This window comes from Chiloscyllium plagiosum, unplaced genomic scaffold, assembly GCF_037043375.1.
Source record: "Chiloscyllium plagiosum isolate Xiang-an unplaced genomic scaffold, Cpla_swu_hap1 HiC_scaffold_14, whole genome shotgun sequence".
Taxonomy (NCBI): domain Eukaryota; kingdom Metazoa; phylum Chordata; class Chondrichthyes; order Orectolobiformes; family Hemiscylliidae; genus Chiloscyllium; species Chiloscyllium plagiosum.
Genome location: NW_028270152.1, coordinates 2,693,546 through 2,715,393, shown reverse-complemented (window position 1 = coordinate 2,715,393; position 21,848 = coordinate 2,693,546). Strand labels below are relative to the sequence as shown.

Here is a 21,848-nt window from a genome sequence, read left to right as displayed (position 1 = left end):
ACGTCCTGTGAAGATGTGAATTTCTGGATCAGAATCACAGACTGCGCCAGTATTTCCAAATATGGAGATTTAGGATCGGGGCTGGAGAGGTTAGATCAATGCAGGGGGTCGGGTTGGTACATGGGGAGGGGGTGCTGTGGACGGAGGAGGGGGGTGTGAGATGTTATTGTTGGGGTGGGGGAGGTCACGACCCCCCCCCCCCCCCTCCCTCTGACCGTGCTTTGGCCACTGCGTTGCGGTAGCGCCTGGTTCTTGCGCTGACGCTGTCCGAGGGGCTGGTCCCAGGCTGTGAGCAACCAATGGGATGGCAGGAGGTTGGGCCCTGGCTTGGAGCTCTCTGTATGTAAGGGCTGGCAAGGGGCCGGTTCCCGTCACTGCAGCCTCTGATGGAGAAGCGTGTTCCGGGCAGTTCCAGTCCCGGTCCCGGTCCCGGTCCGGCTCTGGCTCTGCATTCCCCTAGCGCCGCTCTCGCTGTGTTGCCGAGCCTCCCCTCTCCGTCCAGTCTCCAGCTTCCATGAGATTTTTTAGGCTCACCTTCAAGTGTTTTGTGGATTGCTTCTGAAATCTAGCGACCGCCTGAGTGTGATCCAATCATCTCCGTCCCATCCTACACTATGTTATCCTCCTCAATCCAGCTCCATTCAGGTGGGTACCCTCTGCACACACCCGCGACATCTCCCTTTCACTTTAAACTCCAGGCTCATCCGCAACTGCTTTGTTCAGAGATAAACACAGCCTCTAAATATATCGTCCGGCTTTCGTGACTGAATTCATGTAGAAAGAGAGAGAGAGAGAGCTGCAGTGAGGGACGTGAAGTCTGTTTTAAGATGGTGTATTTCTCCACAATGAGAGAGTGAGTGTGACAGAGCTGGTGAAGAGCAAGCAGTGAGCTCTCCCCTAAGAACTCTTCGGTTGAAAGCTGTCTCACCCGCTGGTGAACTTGGATGTTTATTTAAAAAAAAAACAAAATCGCTAAAATTCACCTGTCCTCAAAATAACTGCCTTATGTCACAAGCTGAGGGTCTGGGTGTTGCAGTCACTGGAGACAAACCCTGCAGGTCCACACTGACCAGGTTCCTGAAACAAAACCAGTGCCCCTTGCCTGTGTTTGGCTCTTTTCCATCTAAACCTTGCTTATGCATGCACCTGTTCAAATATCTTTTAACTGTTGTAATTGTACTCACCTCCACCACTTCCGCTGGCAGCTCATTCCATAAGTAATTTCTACACATTTCAGGTTATTCCAGAGTGTGCTATCTGGCTGATTTGCCCCCTCACCTACCCTTCAGTCGGGCTGCTCTCTGAAAGCCCACTTGCTGTGATCAGTGCCCCCCCCCATGCTAATCCAAAGCTTTACTTGATTCCCTTCTCCCTCCCTCCCTCCCTCCCTCCACATATTTCTCATCCCCAGCCCCTCAGTAACCTGCCCCTGTGAAGGGGGGTGGGGAAGGGGGGAGGGTGGGAGTTGAGAGAGATGTGCATTCCTCGTGCGGTTTTAGACAAAGGTGAGCACAGAAGCTGGCTGTGAGATGGTGGTGTCAGGGATTGGAGTCTGGCACCATCTCATTGTCTGAATGCAGACTGGGGGCCATCAGCCAGATCCCCCCCTCTGCGATCCTGCAATGAAGCCAGTGATTCTGAGCAGATTTCAGAGAGGTGTGGCCAGTTGTGGAACAACGAATGGTTCTGAATGGGGTAGAGCTGCGCGATGATCTGGGGGGGGATGCTGTGACCACAGAGGATCGTCGAGATGTACAGCACGGAAACAGACCCGTCGGTCCAACTCCTCCGTGCCGACCAGATATCCCAACCCAATCTAGTCCTGCTTGTCAGCATTTGGCCCAGATCCCTCCAAACCCTTCCTATTCATATACCTATCCAGATGCCTTTTAAATTGTACCAGCCTCCACCACTTCCTCTGGCACTTCGTTCCTTACACACGCCATGCTCTACGTGAAAAAGCTGCCCCTTAAGGTCCCTTTCCCTCTCACCTTAAACCTATGCCCCTCTAGGCCTGGACTCTTCTAAGGCAGTTCAAAAGCTATATAAAGCACCCTCTGCTGTAGCCCCAAGCATTAAACAGTTCTTGGTGAAACTTTATAAATCCCTGGTTAGACCCCGGATTGAGAATTGTGTTCAGTTCTGACCCCCCTTCCCCACTTTGGGAAGAGTATAGAGGTCTTGGAGGGGGTGTAGAGCTGGTTTACTGAAATGGTCCAGGGATAAGACTCTCCAGTGATTGTGCAGAGTCTGTGGGAATGTGCTGCTTAGAATCCTAACGGCAGATTGAATGGAGGCGTTGAAAATGAAGTAGTTTTTTTTCTGGCTAAATAGAGAGAGACAGAGGCTGCCTTCTGTTGGGAGGGGAGTGGTCAGTGACCAGAGGGAGACTAATTGAAGGAAAACTGCAAAAGCAGCACTGTGGGAGGAGATGGGGAGAATCCAATGAGTGGCCGTGATCTGGAACGTGCTGCCTGAAAGGGGATTGGAAGCAGATTCAACCGGAATCTTCAAAAGGGAATTGGAGAATGTTACAAAGGATACACTGACAGGGATGTGGGGAAAGGGCAGAGGCAGGCCCACTAATTAGAATGCCCACAGATTCGAGAGTTAATTGATGAAGATGTTAAGTTTTAATTTTGATTGCTAGGGAGAAATGATTTGCTGAGCGAAAGAGCTGCAGATGCCTGGGGAAGTTTAAACTTTAAACTGGGGCTATTCAGGCTGAAAGTCAGAAAATTTCCAGACTGGTTCTGATTGATTGATTAATTGATTTTATTCTTGGATAGGAGTGTGACTGGAGCCATTAGGAAAATAAGATATAGCAGCAGAACAGGGCCATTCAGTCATGGCTTGATCAGACAGGCTGAGGCTGGAGTTAGGAAAGAGTTGGACAGATTGATCCACACAATCCACAGGTGACAAGTGTCAGGAGGGGCATTGGGCAGCTCATCCCAAACTGGGAAGATACAGATTTCTTTCCACAGTTAATTTGCACAGCCCACTGAACTGGAGGTATTCTTTTTGATGGGGGGGGATAGTACAGAGGGAACTTTATGCTGCAAATAACCCCGTGCTGTGCCTGTCTCGGGATGGAGACTTGTAGAGAGAGCTTTACTTACAGTTCAAAAGAGTAGAGCTAGCCCACCATGGCTGTGCCAGTCAAAAACAACCACCTAACCATTCCAATCCCAATTTCCAGCACTTGGCTCATAGCCTTGGCATTGCAAGTGCACATCAAAATACTTCTTAAACATTGAGGGTTTCTCCCACCCTTACAGAGACAGTGAGTTCCAGGTTCTTACCATCCTCACATCTCCTTTAAACCTCCTGCCCCTTCTCTTAAATCAAAAACTTTCCTGGTCACTGATCTCTCCATCAAGGGGAAGGTTTCTGCCTATCTGTGTCCCTCATAATTTTATACATCTCTGTCACATCCCCCATCAACCTTCTCTATTCCCAGTCTGTCCAATCTCGCTGCATCACTGAAACCCTCCAGCCAAGTAAATCTCTCTCTGCACCCTCTCCAGTGCTCCCACATCCCTCCTGTAATGTGGATTCCAGAACCACACACTCCTCTAACTACGGCCTGACCAACATTTATACAGTTCCAGCATCACCTCACTTAAAAAAAAGAACTACAGATGCTGGTAATCAGAAACAAAAACAGAAATTGCTGGAAAAATCATGGGTCTGGCAACATCTGAGAGGAATCAGAGTTAATGTTTCGAGTCCAGTGACCCTCCTTTGGAACAGTTTTCATTGTCACCCACAAAACTTACTGATCGACCTCCTAAATTCAAGTCTAAAACATTTTGTGCAAACCACCAATGGTAAGGACCCCCAAGCTGTCCTCTGTGGAACTCCACTGGATACACGTCCAGTCGGAACCACATCTGTGTAGTTAGTAAGTTTGCAGGTGATACCAAACGTGGAGGTGTAGTGGACAGCGAAGAAGGTTACCTCAGATTACAACAGGATCTTGGCCAATGGGCTGAGAAGTGGCAGATGGAGTTTAATTTATGTAAATATAATGTGCTGCATTTTGGGAAAGCAAATCTTAGCAGGACTTATACACTTAATGATAGGGTCCTAGTGAGTGTTGCTGAACAAAGAGACCTCGGAGTGCAGGTTCATAGCTTCTTGAAAGTGGCGTCGCAAGTAGATAGGATAGTGAAGGCGGCGTTTGGTATGCTTTCCTTTATTGGTCAGAGTATTGAGTACAGGAGTTGGGAGGTCATGTTGCAGCTGTACAGGACATTGGTCAGGCCTCTTGGAATATTGTGTGCAATTCTGGTCTCCTTCCTATCGGAAAGATGTTGTGAGACTTGAAAGGGTTCAGAAAAGATGTACAAGGATGTTGCCAGGGTTGGAGGGTTTGAGCTATTGGGAGATGTTGAATTAGGCTGGGGCTGTTTTCCCTGGAGCGTCGGAGGCTGAGGGGTGACCTTATAGAGGTTTATAAAACCATGAGGGGCATGGGTAGGATAAATAGACAAAGTCTTTTTCCTGGGGTGGGGGAATACAGAACTAGAGGGCATAAGTTTAGGGTGAGAGGGGAAAGAGATACAGAGACCTAAGGGGCAACTTTTTCACACCGAGGGTGGTACGTGTATGGAATGAGCTGCCAGAGGAAGTGGTGGAGGCTGGTACAATTGTAACATTTAAGAGGCATCTGGATGGGTATATGAATAGGAAGAGGTTAGAGGGATATGAGCCGGGTGCTGGCAGGTGGGACTAGATTGGGTTGGGATATCTGGTCGGCATGGACGGGTTGGACCGAAGGGTCAGTTTCCATGCTGTACATCTGACTTCAAAAACAGGAACAGGAGGAGGCTATTTGGCTGCTCGGGCCTGCTCTGCCTTTCAGTAGAATCTTGGCTGATTCGACATTCCTCATGTCCCCTTTTCTACCCTTTCCCCTCGATTCCCTGACTGATCAAGAATCAATCAAGCTCTCGCTCTCGCTCTCTCTCTCTCAGCCTTAAATACCCACATGGACTCTGCCCCCACAGCTCTCTGTGGTAAGGAGTTCCAAAGACACTCTTCTCTCTGAGAGAAGAAATTCCTCCCCATCTCAGTCTGAAACTGGCGGCCCTTTATTCTAAGACTGTACCCTCTGGTCCCAGATCCTCCCATGAGGGAAACCATCCTCTCAGTATTGACCCTGTCAAGCCCCTTAAGAATCCTCAATGTTTCAATGAGATCACGGCTCATTCTTGTAAACTCCAGGGAGTAGAGTCTAAAAGTGTGGTGCTGGAAAAGCACAGCCAGTCAGGCAGCATCCAAGGAGCAGGAGAGTCGACGTTTTGATCATAAGCTCTTCATCAGGAATGGGGATGGGGTGGGAGATAACAGGACTGAGGGGCTGGATGGAATGTAGCTGAGCGTGTGTTAGGTAGATGGAGGTGGGGGGGGTGATGGTGATAGGTCAGAGAGGTGAGTGGGGCGGATAGATGGGAAGGAAGATGGACAGGTAGGACATTCGAGAGGGTCAGAGCTGAGCTGGAAGGTTGGATCTGGGATAAAGTGGTGGGGGGGAGAAATGAGGAAATTGGTGAAATCCACACTGATCCCGTGTGGTTGGAGGATCCCAAGGCAGAAGATGAGGCATGGGTGGTTAGGGAGTGGCAATGGAGGAGGCCCAGGACCTGCATTTCCTTGGCTGAATGGGAGGAGGAGTTAGTGTTCAGCTACAGGGTGATGGGTTGCTTCGTGCATGTGTCCCGGTGATGTTTTCTGGAACGTTCACAGTTGGTGTCCTGCCTCCCCAATGTAGAGGAGACCACGTCGGAGCAATGGACACAGTAAATGACGTGTGTGGAAGTGCGGGTAAAACTTTGATGGATGTGGAAGGCTCCTTTGGGGCCTTGGATGGAGGTGAGGGAGAAGGTGTGGGCGTAGGTTTTGCAATTCCTGTAGGTGGCAGGGGAGGATGGGTTGTTGGGGGGCATGGACATGACAGGAGAGTCACAGAGGGAATGATATCTGTGGAATACAGATAGGGATGGGGAGGGAAATATACCTCTGGTGGTAGCATCTATTTGTAGGTGGTGGAAGTGGCGACTGACTGTGTGGAGTTTGCACGTTCTCCCCGTGTCACCCGGGTTTCCTCCGGGTGCTCCGGTTTCCTCCCACAGTCCAAAGATGTGCAGGTCAGGTGAATTGGCCATGCTAAATTGCCCGTAGTGTTAGGTAAGGGGTAAATGTAGGGGTATGGGTGGGTTGTGCTTCGGCGGGTCGGTGTGGACTTGTTGGGCCGAAGGGCCTGTTTCCACACTGTAATGTAATCTAATCTAATCTTAAAAAAAAAGATGCCTTGTATGTGGAGATTGGTGAGGTGGAAGGTGAGGACCAGGAGGGTTCTGTCCTTGTTGTGGGTGGCGGAGTGGGGTTTGAGGGCCGAGGTGCAGGAAATGGAGGAGATGTGCTGGAGGGCGTCATCAACGACGTGGGAGGGGAAATTGTGGTCTTTGAAGTAGGAAACCATCTGGTGTGTTCTGTGGTGGAATTGGTCCTCCTGGGAGCAGATGCAGTGGAGGTGGAGGAATTGGGAATAGGGGGTAACGTTTTTACAGGAGGCAGTATGGGAGGAGGTGTTGTCCGGGTAGCTGTGGGAGTTGGTGGGTTTGTAGCTGATGTCCATGGTTAATTGATCGCTGGAAATGGAGAGGTCCAGGAAGGGGAGGGAGGTGTCTGAGATGGTCCAGGTGAACTTGAGGTCGGAGTGAAAGATGTTGAAGTTGGGAGCACGAGGAGGTGCCGATACAATCATTGTTGTAGCGGAGGAGAAGCGGAGCTGAAACTACTGCTAAAACTGCAGCAAAGACTACCGGCATGTCACTCCCACTCCCACCACCATCACTCACCGGAACACCACCGACATGGTGAGCATCACCTGTTCGTTCACTTCTGCTCCTGCAGATGCCAACAAATGCACTGCCTCCCCACCGACCCCTCCCACGACCCCTGACCTCCATAGTGAACATCACTCATGACCCCATAACCACACTCACTCCAGAAACAGTCTCTAGCCCCACTCCAGGTTCCAGGTCCTAGCTCCCAGCTCTGCCGTGTATTCACACCCCACCCCCTCAACCCCACCCCGGACCTCTCCCTGACTGAGTCCTCAGTAGAGGCCTCATCTTCATCCCCCACTGTTCCTGGATCGATGAATTCAACACACATCGCGACATCCCAATTCCTCCGCCTCTGTCGCATCTGCTCCCAGGAGGACCAGTTCCACCATAAAGCATCCCAGACGGCCTCCTCCCTCAAGGACTGCAATTTCCCCTCCCAAGTGGTTAACGATGCCCTCCAATGCATCTCATCCACTTCCCAAACCTCTGCCCTCAAACCCCACACCTCCAATCGCAATAAGGACAACCCCCCCTCCCCCAATTGGTCATTAACATCCACCCCACCAACCTCCAGATACAACACATCATCCTCCACCATTTCTGCCACCTACAAGCAGACCCCACCACTAGGGATATATTTCCCTCCCCACCCCTATCTGTGTTCCGCAGAGACCATGTTCCCCACCAACCCACTCTCCACTCGCAGCACCTTCCCTCGCCACCACAGGAAGTGTAAAACCTGCTCCCTCACCTCCATCCAAGGCCCCAAAGGGTCATTCCACATCCGACAGAGATTTTCCTGCACCTCCACACACCTCATCCACTGTATCCCTTGCTCTTGATGTGTTCTCCTCTACTTTGAGGAGACAGGACGCCAACTTGCGAAACATTTCAGGGAACATCTCTGGGACATGTGCACCAAACAACCCCACTGCCCCGTGGCCGAACACATCAACACCACCCCCCTCCCACTCCGCTAAGGACATGCAGGTCCTGAGTCCCCTCCATTGACAAATTCTAGCCACCTGACTCCTGGAGGAAGAGCGTCCCACCTTCTGCCTTGTGATCCTCCAACCACAGGGGATCAATGTGGATTTCACCAGTTTTCAAATCTCCACCCCCCCCTTACCCCCACCTCATCCCAGATCCTGAAGAAGAGCTTATGCCCAAAACGTACATTTTCCTGCTCCTTGGATGCTGCCTGATCTGCTGTGCTTTTCCAGCAACACATTTTTAAGCTCATCCCAGATCCAACCCTCTAACTGGGCACCACCCTCTTGATCTGTCCTTTACCTCTCCCACTTATCCGCTCCACTCTCCTCTCCAGCCTATCACCATCACCCCCCACCTCCGTCTACCCATTGCATTCCCAGCTACCTCCCCCACCCATTCCCCCCCCCCCAGTCCCAACCCCCTCCCATTTATCTCTCAGCCCCCTTGGCACCCCCTCCCCTCTATTCCTGATGAAGGGCTTTTGCCCGAAATGTCGATTCTCCTCGGATGCTGCCTGACCTGCTGTGCTTTTCCAGCACCACAATCTTGACTTTGATCTCCAGCATCTGCAGTCCTCACTCCAAATAGACTTGCATTGCCCTCTGGTCATCATGTTGAAAAATTAATCCAGTTGGTCAGAAATGACCTCTCCTTAACAAAAGTGTCCTGACTGTTCTTGGTGAAACCCAGTCTCTCCAAATGCAGAGTTGCTTCCAATAATCTCCCCCTCACTGAGGTTAGACTTACTGCCCTGTAATTTCCTGGTTTATCCCTTGCTCATTTCTTAATTAATGTTACCACGCTGGTTGGTTGTTTGTTTTTTGATGGGATTCAGTGTAGAGGGAGCTTTACTCTGTGTCTAACCCTGTGCTGTCCCTGTCCTGGGAGCGTTTGGTGGGGTCAGTGGAAACCTGCTTCCTTCTCACTGCTCCCCTTTCCTGTTAAAACTGTTTGTTGATTGAGGATTTTTGTTAGTTTATGTTTTATTGATGATTTTTAGTAATGTTTTGATTGTATTATTGACCAACCCGGAGTGTCTGTATCCCCTGAGCACAGAGGGTCATCGAGCTCTGTGATCTCTGTCACTCTGCAATGCGATTGGCAACATCACCACAGCATTTTCATTCTCAAAGTGACATTCCCAGTAACCTCTATATGCAGGAAGCATTGTCCATTGGAGACGTCAGTGGCTGACGTGTGAGTTGCAGTGTTTTCCCTCCTCCTTGCCTCATTTTGCTTTTATTCAGGATGAACCTTATCTTCTGTCTCCTCTCGCTCTCTCCCCACACGCCTTTTTCTTTCTCTTGTTTTTTTCTCTGCGTCTGTGTGTGTTTCTGTGTGTGTATGTGTCTCTGTGTGTATGTGTCTCTGTGTGTATGTGTCTCTGTGTGTATGTGTCTCTGTGTGTATGTGTCTCTGTGTGTATGTGTCTCTGTGTGTTTGTGTCTCTGTGTGTTTGTGTCTCTGTGTGTTTGTGTCTGTGTGTGTGTGTCTCTGTCTCTCTCTCTCTCTCTCTGTGTTTCTGTCTGTGTCTCTCCTCTGCACCACCTCTCTCCCCCCCCCCACCCCCCCCTTACCCCCACCCCCTTACCCCCACCACATTCTATCTGCTTTTCTCTCTCCATCAGCTCCTGATGTGTTTGTAATGATCAGAGCATGATATCTCTGGTCCTGGATCTCCCGTTGCTGACAGTGTGTTTGACAGGAGGGGGCAGCTATATTACTGAGGGTATTGGGGTCTGCTTTAAGGTTTAATTCTGTGCACATTCCTGCAACAACCTCCCAGTAGACTGTGTCTGTCTGTGTTCAATGCTCACAGTATGGCATTGCATCTGTCAGGGAATTCCTGTGATACAGTAGCTCAGAGAGAAGCCAAATAGAGACTGACTGTCTCATCTCGATAGAAGCACCTCAGGACTTCCTAGAGACAGAGTTATTCCAATGTCTTTGTTCACACATGCAGTACAGTGAATAGGGAACACTCCTAGCCAAGTCTGCCTGTAATGCTCTATCATTTCATCCAGTAATCCCTTTTTTTCTAACAAGGAAACTTTTTTTGTTTTAATTTTGAGAGAGGAGGGCGAGGGAATTGGAAAGAGAGCAGAAGCAATGGGAAGGGTCTGAGTGAAAAATGAAAGGGGCAGAAAGTGACAAAGGAGAAATTGAAACTAAAAGAGAACAAGGAGAGACAGAGAACAGAGAGTGCCAGAGATGATGATTGGTCTGAGGACATGAATATTTGGGAGAGATCTGGATTCTATGTAATGATAATTCCCTGTGGTGTGCTCCATTCCCTGGTTGAGACTCAGAATGACTGGCTGCTTCTATCTAATCCTGAGTTCTGTTGTCTGCCTCTGTCCCACTGTCCCTTTGAATCATGAATTAAATAAGGAATGCTGCAGGGAGGCTGGACACAGTGACACAGGCGTACAGTGAGACACAGACATCATTCTGATATTTCCATCATTCACAAACAGACAGACAGGAGGGGGTGGGGGAAGAGAGAGGGAGAGAAGAAACGTAAAACAGAAATGGAGAGGGAGAGAAACACCGAGAGGCATAAAACACAGGCAATGAGGGGAATGAGAAATGTAGAGGGAGCGAGTGAAACATGGGAAACCACTGTTGAGGGGGAGACAGGGAAGAGCGTGATCCTCGAGTCAGCAGCACCTCCAGTCCCAGCAGAATTGTTGTCCTGATTTGAAATATTTTTGGAAATGAAACGTAACCGAGCAGCTGTTTAATTCTGAATCAGCTCTCATCAGGGAGTGTATGGCGTCATTTTCAATGCTTTGAGTGAGTGAGGTCTGTAATACAATGCTTCTCTGACCTTCAGCACCTGCACAGGGCTCGCCTGCACCAAACTGACACAATTGAGCTCCTTGTTCCTGCTGCAGTCTGACCTTTGTCCCCTCTCTTCAAACTACCTGGAAATATGCTGCAGTGTATGTGTGTCAGTGTGTCTGTATAACTACGTCTCGGTGTGTGTCTGTGTGCGTCTGATTTGTATAATTATGTCTGTGTGTGGGTTTCTCTCCATGTGAACATGTAATGTTTGTGTCTGTCTGTTTGTGTGAGAGTTCTGAAATCTCTTGATCTATAAACACTTGAATCAAATAGCTTTGTTGAGCCACTGGCTGTGAGATTGGTGAGCAGGAAGACGCTGAGGGGAATTTTATTCTCAGTTTGACATTGTACCTTTCCCTGTGCTAGCTCCCCTCTGGGATATTACAGCAATGACAGGGACGTCAGTGCGTTTCATGTGATCTACACTGCAGTGCTGTTTCTCTTCCTGATTCATACTGCACCTCGGTCACTGTTCACCTCTCGCAGAAACTTACAGCAGCTAGGGCACACGAGGCCGTTCAGCCCATTGTGTGGATGCAGGTCCTCTGGTGGACCAACCCTGTGCTGTCCGGGGGTGGGGTTGGGGGGGTGAGGGTGAGGGTGGGGGTTAGGGTTGGGGTTTTGGGGACAGCTCCCTCTGGAGAGGCTTCACTCTGGCCCTAGGCTGGAAAACCCCAGAGCTCCCCCACCCACCTCTCTCCCCCTCCCAGCTCCTCCCCACACCACCTTCCCCCTCCCACCCCTCCCACTCCCCCAGAGCAGTGCCAGCTGAGCCTGTAGGCCCCACAGGGGGCAGCAGATGGTCAAAATTCTCAGGAACAAAGAGGCCATTCAGCCCCTCAGGCCTCTCCCAGTATTCAGTTAGATTATGTATTATTAGGATCTGGTTTCACTTAACTGGTTTGATTCCATAATATTCCCTGACTCCATCCCCACCAAAAGAACCCCCCACCACAGCAGCCTGAACTTACATTGATGAAGCTGTCAGGTCTCCACTGCTCCTGGGCTTTGTGGGGGAGGGCAGTGCTGAGGGAGTCGCTGTTTTTTGGATGAGATGTTAAACTGAGGCTCTGTGGGTTCCCTTTCTGTTGAATTTGAAATTTTCCATCGGATTATTTTGAAGAGAGCTGGGCAGTTATTCCCAACCTCCTGACTAATAATGATCCCTCAGTGAGTGTAACAAGATCAATTATCTTGTCATGGATCACAATCCTGTTTGTGGGATCTTACTAACAGCTGTTGCAGTTTCCATGTTACCACAGTGACTAATACTCCATTGGCTGGAAGCGCAGTGTGATATCTGACTCTGAAAGGTACCAGGGAAATGTAAAAGTTATTTTTCTCCTTTTTGAAGCCCTTCAGGAGTCAAATGTCTGGTTTTGATGATCCCATTGATAACACCCTGGAATTACTTTACTTTGTGGAATTTGCATATTTTGTTGTTGCTATCGAGTTAGAATTTGGTTCAGATTGATTGAAGGAGAGAATGTGATCAAAGTGACACGGAAAAGACAATGTGACATTTTGGAATGTGGTGTGTGAGCAGCAATGACTCTGCTCTCAATGCTTTGACACTGGATTGGTCAGGAGCAACTCTATTTAATTCAGTCTTCATGGTTCCTAAACAGAATCCACTGCATTCATTTCCTGAACAGTTTTAGTAATTGTATGTTTCGAAGTGAATAAATCTAGTGGCCGCAGTATTGGGCACGCTGGATATTCTGGAGGCCTGACTAGAAAATGGCCGCCCTAGCAACAAGGATAACAGGAGCCGGTTAATTTGATTTGTGTTTTCACTGGAGTCAGAACGAGTGGAATGGTTTCTCATCCTGACACAGATAGCATCCTGGCACTGCCTGAGCAATCTGTTCCAGTTTGTGATTTTAATTAAATAATACAGTTGCTTGAGGCAGACAGCAGCTCTTGCTGGTTTGTGCTGGATTTGGTTTGACTGACCTGAGATTACTCTGGTAACTGCCAGGAACTAAGAGCAGCATTTTGGTTGCTAGGGCCCTCCCACTGAGTCGTTTCCTTGTACTAACCTGGTCAGAACTTGCTGATCACAGACAGCTAGTTCTTGCCTATCCTCTGTTTGTTTTGCTGCCTGAGGTTCCACCTTCATGGAGAGCTGTTGGATGGCCTGCTCCTGTCTCTGGTTATGGGGACCAAAACTTAGTGGCTGCTGGGTAGATTTATCAATTGTCTCATTCGTCTACAGTTCCTCCAATCCATGTCTTTTGTGTATCCTCCACTTCCTCCATCCCACTGTGAGTTCCTGGGTCGGAGTCAAGTCTCTGCTCGTTCCTCCTCTAACGTTATAAGTTCCCTCTTTTGACCAAGCTTTTGTTAGGCCTCCTAGCTGTTCCTTTCACTTGATATTAATTCTTGTCTGATTATATTTCTCTGTAGTGTGTTGGAATGTGTCTCTATAACAAAAGCACTTTCTAAATGTAAGCATACACCCACTGACATTGCAGCACAGCAGGAACCATTCTGCTCATTAAGTCCATGCCTACGATACAGAGCCGGCCTCTTCTCATAAGGCAACTTGCTTTTTCCAGCTGTTAGTTGAGGAAACATTCTCTGATCTGCTTCCAACACATTAACATTCTTCTGTAAATACAGTGACCAGTCCTGTCCACCGTATTCCAGATATGGCCTCACCAATATCCTGTACAACTGAAGCATTATCCCCTCCTCTTGCATGCAAGTCCCCTCACGATAAGCCATCATGTTCTACTAGCTTTCCTGATTACTTGCTGTCCCTGCAGACTAACCTTCTGTGATTCTTGCACTAGGGCACCCAGATCCCTCTGACACCTCTCCTCGTTTATATCATTAGCTTGTCTTTTTCTTTCTGCCCAGATGGGCAAGAGCACATTTTTCCACATCACCCTCCATTTGTGACACCTTTGCCCATTCCGTTAACCTGGCTGTATCCCTTTGTAGCCTCTCCAAAACTCACTCTTCTGCCTATCTTTGGGTCATCAGTGAACGTACCCCACAAGGTGCTCGGTTAGTTCAGTTGGCTGGACGGTTGGTTTGTGAACAGTGTGGCTGCAATTCATGTAGCAGTCTGAGACTCTCCTCCGTCATCTCTCCCGTTACCTGAGGCACAGTGACTCTCTGGTTAAACCAGTACTGTGTTCTCACTCGCTCTTTCTCTCTGAGCACAGCCCTGAGATGACTTCACCTTTATATGACCCCACAAACCTATTTGGTGGGGCACCTTATCAAGTATCTTCTGGAACTTGATATAAAATACCTCCTTTATCTACAATATAAGCTGCCTCAACACAGGGTTCCACTAAACCATGTTGGCTCTGTCTGATGATCTTGAATTTATCGAAGTGCCCCTGTTAGAATGTCTTTGGTAATCACATTAATGTTTTCCCTTTGACAGATGTGAAGCTACATGGCTGTAGTTTCTGCTTTCTGCCTCCATCCTGGTTGAATAAGGGGGTTATATTAGCCATTTTCCAATGTAAAGGAATCTTCCCTGAGTCTAATGGGTTTTGCAAAATTAAAACTAATGCATCAACTATCCCTCTAGCTACTTAAAGCTCTTGGATGAAATCCATCAGGATCTGGGGACTTCCATCTCCTATTTCCAATAATTTACTATTTCCCTGGTAATTGTACTTTCCTTCAGTTCCTCCCTCTCTTTCAATTCCTGATTTTCAATTCTTTTGGGGATGTTTGTACCATCGCTGTGTAAACCATGATATTGGTGTTGGATCTGATGGTGTTGACCTCAAACACCCTTTCCCTCAGGCAGCTGAAGGCTGCACAGACACTATGGGGAGTGCTGGCTCCCTTCATCAATAACTGCTCCGCTATGGATCTTCTCCAAGGTCTCCCCCATGGACCCTGATGATCGGCTGGGGGTGGGGGGGTTTGCTCCACAATGGCACTCCAGCTTGGTGGAGGATCTTTATCTTGTGGGTGTTTAGGGTGAGACCTATTCGTTCTCATGCCTGTGTAAAGGTGCTGACACTGGTCTGGAGTGCACTCTGAGATTGCACGTACACCAGCATTATCTGTGTACTGCAGCTTGATGCCACTGGTTGGGGTGACTTTGAAAGTGGCAGAGGTTTGAGTACATTCGCTCTGATTCTGTAAGTTAGCTCCACTCCAGTGGGGTCCACGTGACTGACATGCGCAAGTGCTGTACTCCCAGCTCCGAGTTGGCAGGTGAGCCCCAGGTAGACACAGGAATATTCAGGGATACCCTCAAGTGTGACATTCCCAAAGACACCTGGGAATCAGTGGCTCAAGACTCTCCAAAGTGGGGGAGGCATTGAGCACCTCGAGACTTGCCATTGTGAAAGAGCGGAAGCTGGAGGTAAACCAGCACAAGGAGTGTGCTGCCCCACCCACCCCCCACCCACCCCCGTGCCCATGGCCACCACCTGCCCTGAGCGTTACAGAGCCTGCAGTAGCCCCACCAGTCGGTCCTCATGTTCGTGTCCCTCCGCCCCCACCTCAACAAATTCCACACCCATCACGACGTGGAGCTCCTCTTTCCTCCACCCCCACCTCCTCACTTTCTTCTTTGACAAAAACTCCCAAACCCTCCGAGGACCCCTTCTTCACCCTCTGACCTTCCTCCTCATTTGGTCACCCCCAGCAAGCCTTCTACCTGCCCTAGACCTCTTTGTTGCTAACTGATGACGTGATATCGGCCGCCTCAATTTCTCCAACAGACCCATCCAGCCCCTTCCCCCAATACCCTCCTCTGCCTCGCCAAACTGGTCCTCATCCTCAACTCCTCCCATTTCCTCCAAATCCAGGGGGTGGCCATGGGCAGCTAGTTGGGCCCCAGCTACGCCCGCCTCTTTGGTTATATCGGACAGTCCCTGTTCAGTACCTACCCAGGCACTGTGCCCCAATTCTTCCGCTGTTACATCGATGACTGCATCGATGCAGCGTCCTGCACCAGGCTGAACTGGAGCTGTTCATCGACTTCACCCACAACTCCCACTCCACCCTCCAATTCACTTCATCCATCTCGGACACCTCTCTCCCCTTTCTTGACCTCACCAATTCCATCTGCAGCAACAGTCTCATGATGACAGATAGATGTTTACTACAAACCCACAGACTCCCATAAAACCTGGACTACACCTCCTCCCACCCAGTATCCTGCAAGAACCCCATCCCATTCTCCCAATTCCTCCGTCTCTGCCACATCTGCTCGGACAAGGAGACCTTCCATTCACAAGCATCCTGGATGTTCATCTATTTTGAACAACGCACTGTTCCTCCCTCTGTCATGCAGACAGTCCTCCACTGCCTGTTCCACTGCTCTAAACCCCCTCCGCCGCCAAACATAAGGAAGACAGAGTCCTCCTCAGTTTAGGGCACTGACTCTGTTTAACAATAAAGACAGAGTCCCCCTTGTCCTCACCTACCACCCACCAGTCTCTGCAGCCAATGCATCATCTTAAACACTTGTGCAAACTCCAACTAGACCCCACCACCAAGAACGTCTTCCCCTCTCCACCCGTCTCGCCCTTCCACAAGGACCGTTCCCTTCGACAGACCTTGGTTCACGCCACCCCTCCCCCGAACCCCCGGTACCTTCCCTGCAACTGGAAATTATGTAAAACCACCGGTTACCCCCCGCCCCCCCCTCCTCCCCCCACCCCCATCCAGGGCCCCAAACACTCCTTCCAGGGGAGACAGAGGTTCCCCTGCCTCTCCTCCACCCGAGTTTACTGCATCAGGTGCTCCCAATGTGGTCTTCTCTACATCGGGGAGACCAAACGTAAACTTAGGGAACGGTTCACCGAGTATCTCAGCCGGGCCCACAGACCTCCCAGTCACAATCCATTTCAATTCCCCTTCCCACTCCCTCTCCGACAGGACCATCCTTGGCCTCCTCCATTTCCACAATGAACCACAGCGTAAATTGGAGTAACAACGCCTCATCTTCCGCCTGGGCAGCCTACAGCCTGGAGGACTCAACATTGAGTTCTCCAATTTCAAATAACCTCCCTTCCCATCCCCCTCCCTGCCTCTGCTCCCTGCCACCAACCAGATCCATTCCTCCCATTGACCAACCAGGTCATACCCTCCACCTCTTCACCTATCCCTACTTTACCACCCTGGCCCAGTCACCCCCTTTTTCTGCAGTTCCCCCACACCCACCCCCCAGTCCTGTAGAAGGGTTATACCCGAAACGTTGACTTCTTCACCACCTGATTCTGCCTGGCTTGCCATGTTCTTCCAGCCTCCTGCCTGTCCACCATCGGTCTGTACAGTCATCTACAGACTCCCCCTGAGAATGGGAAAGAGTCATCCTTCCCTGCGAGGGACCAATGATGATGAAAGTATCATCTGTACTGAAGACCGATGGAACATATCTGTTCAATTAATCTGCCACCTCCATACTCTGCATTACTAATTCCCAGACTCCTTTTCTATGGGACTGTCACCTACTTTATTAACTCTTTTTGTTTTTGGTTAGATATCTGACAAAGTTTACCTGTTTTTATACATTTGACTAACTTTCTCTTGGACTTTAATTTTCCCCTCATTAATAATCTTTAATCGTTCTTTGCTGGGTTTTTTTATATTCTGTCCAATCTTTGACTATCCTCCCACCATCATCTGTGCAGAATTGGGAGATTTATCTTCACTTTGACTAAGACCTGATTACTATTTCTAGATTCTTCTAAAACTGAATTCAAACTTCCAGACATGCCAAATTGGGGTTTGAAATCTGTTTTACGCATCTTTCGGCCAGTTGAATCACCGCCGCAGTACGGGGTTTAGGTTTGTTCATTAATGGGATCTCTGCGTTGCCCAGCGTGGTGCTGAGCCAACCCCATTGCTGTGGGTCTGGAGTCACATGTAGGCCAGACCAGGTAAGGATGGCAGTTTCCATCCCTGAAGGACAGGAGTAAACCAGATGGGTTTTATGATAACTATCTGGTCGCCATTAGAACATAAAACAGTATAGCACAGGAACAGGCCCTTCAGCCCAAGATGAAATGAATTTAACCCCTTCTGCCCGCTCTCGGCCCACATCCCTCCAAGGGCAATATTCAGAAGTCCGTCCAACAGCCGTATCGTATCTACCACCACCATCACCTCACCTGGCCACACCTACCTCCACCATCACCTCACCTGGCAACGTGTTCCAGACTCCTCCCACTCTGTGCTTAAAAGCAACCTGCCCCTCACATCTCCTTTGAACTATCCCCCTCTCATCATAAATGCATTCCCCATAGTTTTAGACATTTCAACTCTGGGAAAAAGGTTCTGACCATCAACCCTATCTTTGTATCTCATAACGTTGTAGACTGCATATTCTGATAAACATGATATCCTGACTCTAGTACTCCATTTCCCAACCAATAAAGACAAGCATGCCGTACAACTTCGTTACCACCCTATCTGCTTGTGTAGCCACTTTCAGGGAGCTATGGACTTGAACCCCAAGATTCCCCTGTACATAAAGCTATTCAGAGCCCTGCATGGGTGGTATGGTGGCTCAGTGGTTAGCACTGCTGCCTCACAACACCAGGGTCCCAGTTCAATTTCAGACTCAGGCAACTGTCTGTGTAGAGTTTGCACATTTTGCGTGGGTTTCCTCCGGGTGTTCTAGTTTCCTCCCACAATCCAAAGATGTGCAGGTCAGGTGAATTAGCCATGCTAAATTGTCCATAGTGTTAGGTGCATTAGTCAGAGGGAAGTGGGTCTGGTTGAGTTACTCTTCGGAGGGTCAGTGTGGACTTGTTGGGCTGAAGGGCTGTTTCCACACTAGGGAATCTAATCTAATCTATCTAATCATTAATTGTATACTCTTGCTTAATAATTGATCATCTAAAGTACAGTACTCTCACAGATTAAACTCCATCTGCCATTTCTCCGCCCATATGGGTGGCATGGTGGCACAGTGGTTAGCACTGCTGCCTCACAGCGCCTGAGACCCGGGTTCAATTCCTGCCTCAGGCGACTGACTGTGTGGAGTTTGCACGTTCTCCCTGTGTCTGCGTGGGTTTCCTCCGGGTGCTCCGGTTTCCTCCCACAGTCCAAAGATGTGCAGGTCAGGTGAATTGGCCATGCTAAATTGCCCGTAGTGTTAGGTAAGGGGTAAATGTAGGGGTATGGGTGGGTTGTGCTTCGGCGGGTCGGTGTGGACTTGTTGGGCCGAAGGGCCTGTTTCCACACTGTAATGTAATCTAATCTAATATCTACAACTGATCTATATCCCGCTGTATCTTTTGACTACCTTATAGACTATGCACAACTCCACATTTTGTATCATCTGCGTACTTATGAACACACCCAACTACATTTTCATCCAAGTCATTTATGTATATGTCAGACAGCAGAGGCCCCAGTACGGATCTCTGTGGAACACCAGCAGTCACGGATTTCCAGCCTGAAAAGCCCTTTTCTACCACTAGCCTCCTACATTAGCTTTTATTTCCAGATTTTTACTAATTTCAAAAGCTACCATCTGCAGTGAGGGGGCAGGAGGGAAGGGCGGGGGGGTGCTCAACAACTGGTCCAATCACATCACCATTCTCTCCCACTGCAATAAATGTCCCGGGATGCAAAGTAATTAATCAGTATTCAGGCAGGGTCAGTGCTAAAGGAGTGCCGCACTGTCGGAGGGTCAGTGCTGAGGGAGTGCTGCACTGTCGGAGGGTCAGTGCTGAGGGAGCACCACACTGTCGGAGGGTCTGTGCTGAGGGAGTGCTGCACTGTCAGAGGGTCAGTGCTGAGGGAGCACCACACTGTCGGAGAGTCAGTGATGAGGGAGCACCACACTGTCGGAGGGTCAGTGCTGAGGGAGCGCCGCACTGTCAGAGGGTCAGTGATGAGGGAGCACCACACTGTCGGAGGGTCTGTGCTGAGGGAGTGCTGCACTGTCAGAGGGTCAGTGCTGAGGGAGCACCACACTGTCAGAGGGTCAGTGCTGAGGGAGCACCACACTGTCGGAGGGTCAGTGCTGAGGGAGTGCTGCACTGTCAGAGGGTCAGTGCTGAGGGAGCACTACACTGTCGGAGGGTCAGTGCTGAGGGAGTGCTGCACTGTCAGAGGGTCAGTGCTGAGGGAGCACTGCACTGTCAGAGGGTCAGTGCTGAGGGAGCGCCACACTGTCAGAGGGTCAGTGCTGAGGGAGCACCACACTGTCGGAGGGTCAGTGCTGAGGGAGCACCACACTGTCGGAGGGTCAGTGCTGAGGGAGCACCACACTGTCGGAGGGTCAGTGCTGAGGGAGCACCACACTGTCGGAGGGTCAGTGCTGAGGGAGCACCACACTGTCGGAGGGTCAGTGCTGAGGGAGCACCACACTGTCGGAGGGTCAGTGCTGAGGGAGCACCACACTGTCGGAGGGTCAGTGCTGAGGGAGCACCACACTGTCGGAGGGTCAGTGCTGAGGGAGCACCACACTGTCGGAGGGTCAGTGATGAGGGAGCACCACACTGTCGGAGGGTCAGTGCTGAGGGAGCACCACACTGTCGGAGGGTCAGTGATGAGGGAGCACCACACTGTCGGAGGGTCAGTGATGAGGGAGCACCACACTGTCGGAGGGTCAGTGCTGAGGGAGCGCCGCACTGTCAGAGGGTCAGTGATGAGGGAGCACCACACTGTCGGAGGGTCAGTGCTGAGGGAGCACCACACTGTCGGAGGGTCAGTGCTGAGGGAGCGCCGCATTGTCCAGTTTTTGTGTGTATAACTTGGGTTTTTTATTCACTACATTCAGGGGTATGTACCCTTTAGAAAACGCCTTATTTTGCTTGGAAACTGAAAGCTGGTGTTGCTGTGACTGGTGCTGGAATAATGTGGATCCATCATCTCCTTGTGTCTGTTTTCCAGGTGGAATTGGCTGTTCCCGTGCCCCTGAAAGTGAAAGCACTGAACTGGCTGGTGACCCTGAGTCTGGTCAGGAAGATAAATCCGTATTGACTCCTCTCGTTGTCACAAACGGTTGTGTCAAGGATCCAGGGTCGGAGCGAGAGACATGGACTCGTCAGATGGATTTCATCATGTCCTGTGTAGGGTTTGCTGTGGGACTGGGTAATGTTTGGCGATTTCCCTACCTGTGTTATAAAAATGGAGGTGGTGAGTACACTGTGTCAAATCCCAGACAATGTAATTCCATCCCAATCCCTGTTCCATGGCAATGTTTGTGCTGGAGAGGATTTGTGAGGATGTTGCTGGGAGGGGGAACAGTCATAAGGAGACACTGATCTCACGGGAACAGAGGAGGCTGACGGAGACTTGATTGAGTGGCTTTGATTCTGAGGGACTTGGACAGAGGATCCAATGGGTTTGTTCCCCTTTACAGAGAGGTCAATAAATATGGGCAGGGATTTGAAGGATTTGCTTGAAGGTTGCGAGGGGATTTGAGGAATAATTGTTTCACCCTGTACCAGACACAGAACTTATTGAGAGAGTAAGTGATGCAGAACCCTCCATGTTTGGATAGTGACATTCACAACAGTGATATTGACCAAGAAGTGGTTGGGGAGGTGGGGATTAGACTGGATAAACAGTACAGTCTCAATGGGCTGAACGGCCTCCTTCCAAGAAGTGAATCTTTGTCTCTGTCAGTTTTCCCTTGCTGTTGACTCACCGTAGATCAGTGTGAACAGGAAATGGGGTACTGGATTATCTGGAAAATCTCTGGATTCAGTCCCAGCTTCTATCAAAAAACACCAGAATTATCTCCAGTGCCTGAGTGTACTTGATGTCCAAAGATCAGAGTACCGAGCACCTAGGGAACAAACTCCAGCTACTTACTCATTCATGCCACGGGGACATTGCTGGCTGTCCCAGTATTTATTACCCATCCCTAGTTGCCCCGGACAAGGTGGTGATAATCTGCCCCCTTAATTAAATGAAAATGCATGGGATTGTGGGTAGTGTATTGAGATAGATAAATAGAGAGCTGGCTGATGGACAGGAAACAAAGACTAGGAATGAACAGGTGTTCTTCTTCCAAGGGGCAGGCAGTGAGTAATGGGATACTGCAGGGGTCAGTGCTAGGGCCCCAGCTATTCACACGATATAGTCATGATTTGGATGAGGAACTGACTGTACTATCCCCAGGTTTCCAGGTAACACAAAGCTGGGTGGGAGGGTGAGCTATGAGGAGGATGCAGAGATGTTTCAGTGTAATGG

At 49.7% G+C, this 21,848-nt stretch overlaps 1 protein-coding gene across 1 annotated transcript in view; it reads left to right on the top strand.

Annotated features, from left to right (window-relative positions):
* Positions 1 to 378: 378 nt before the first annotated feature.
* The window catches only part of LOC122559229 (sodium- and chloride-dependent creatine transporter 1-like), a 132,059-nt gene continuing 110,589 nt past the window's right edge, over positions 379 to 21,848 (top strand). Inside the window, exons 1-2 of the mRNA XM_087994027.1 lie at positions 379 to 645; positions 20,541 to 20,786. Of these exons, the coding sequence (XP_087850153.1) occupies positions 615 to 645; positions 20,541 to 20,786 (277 nt within the window). The 5' untranslated portion in view covers positions 379 to 614. The remainder of the gene's footprint in view (positions 646 to 20,540; positions 20,787 to 21,848) is intronic.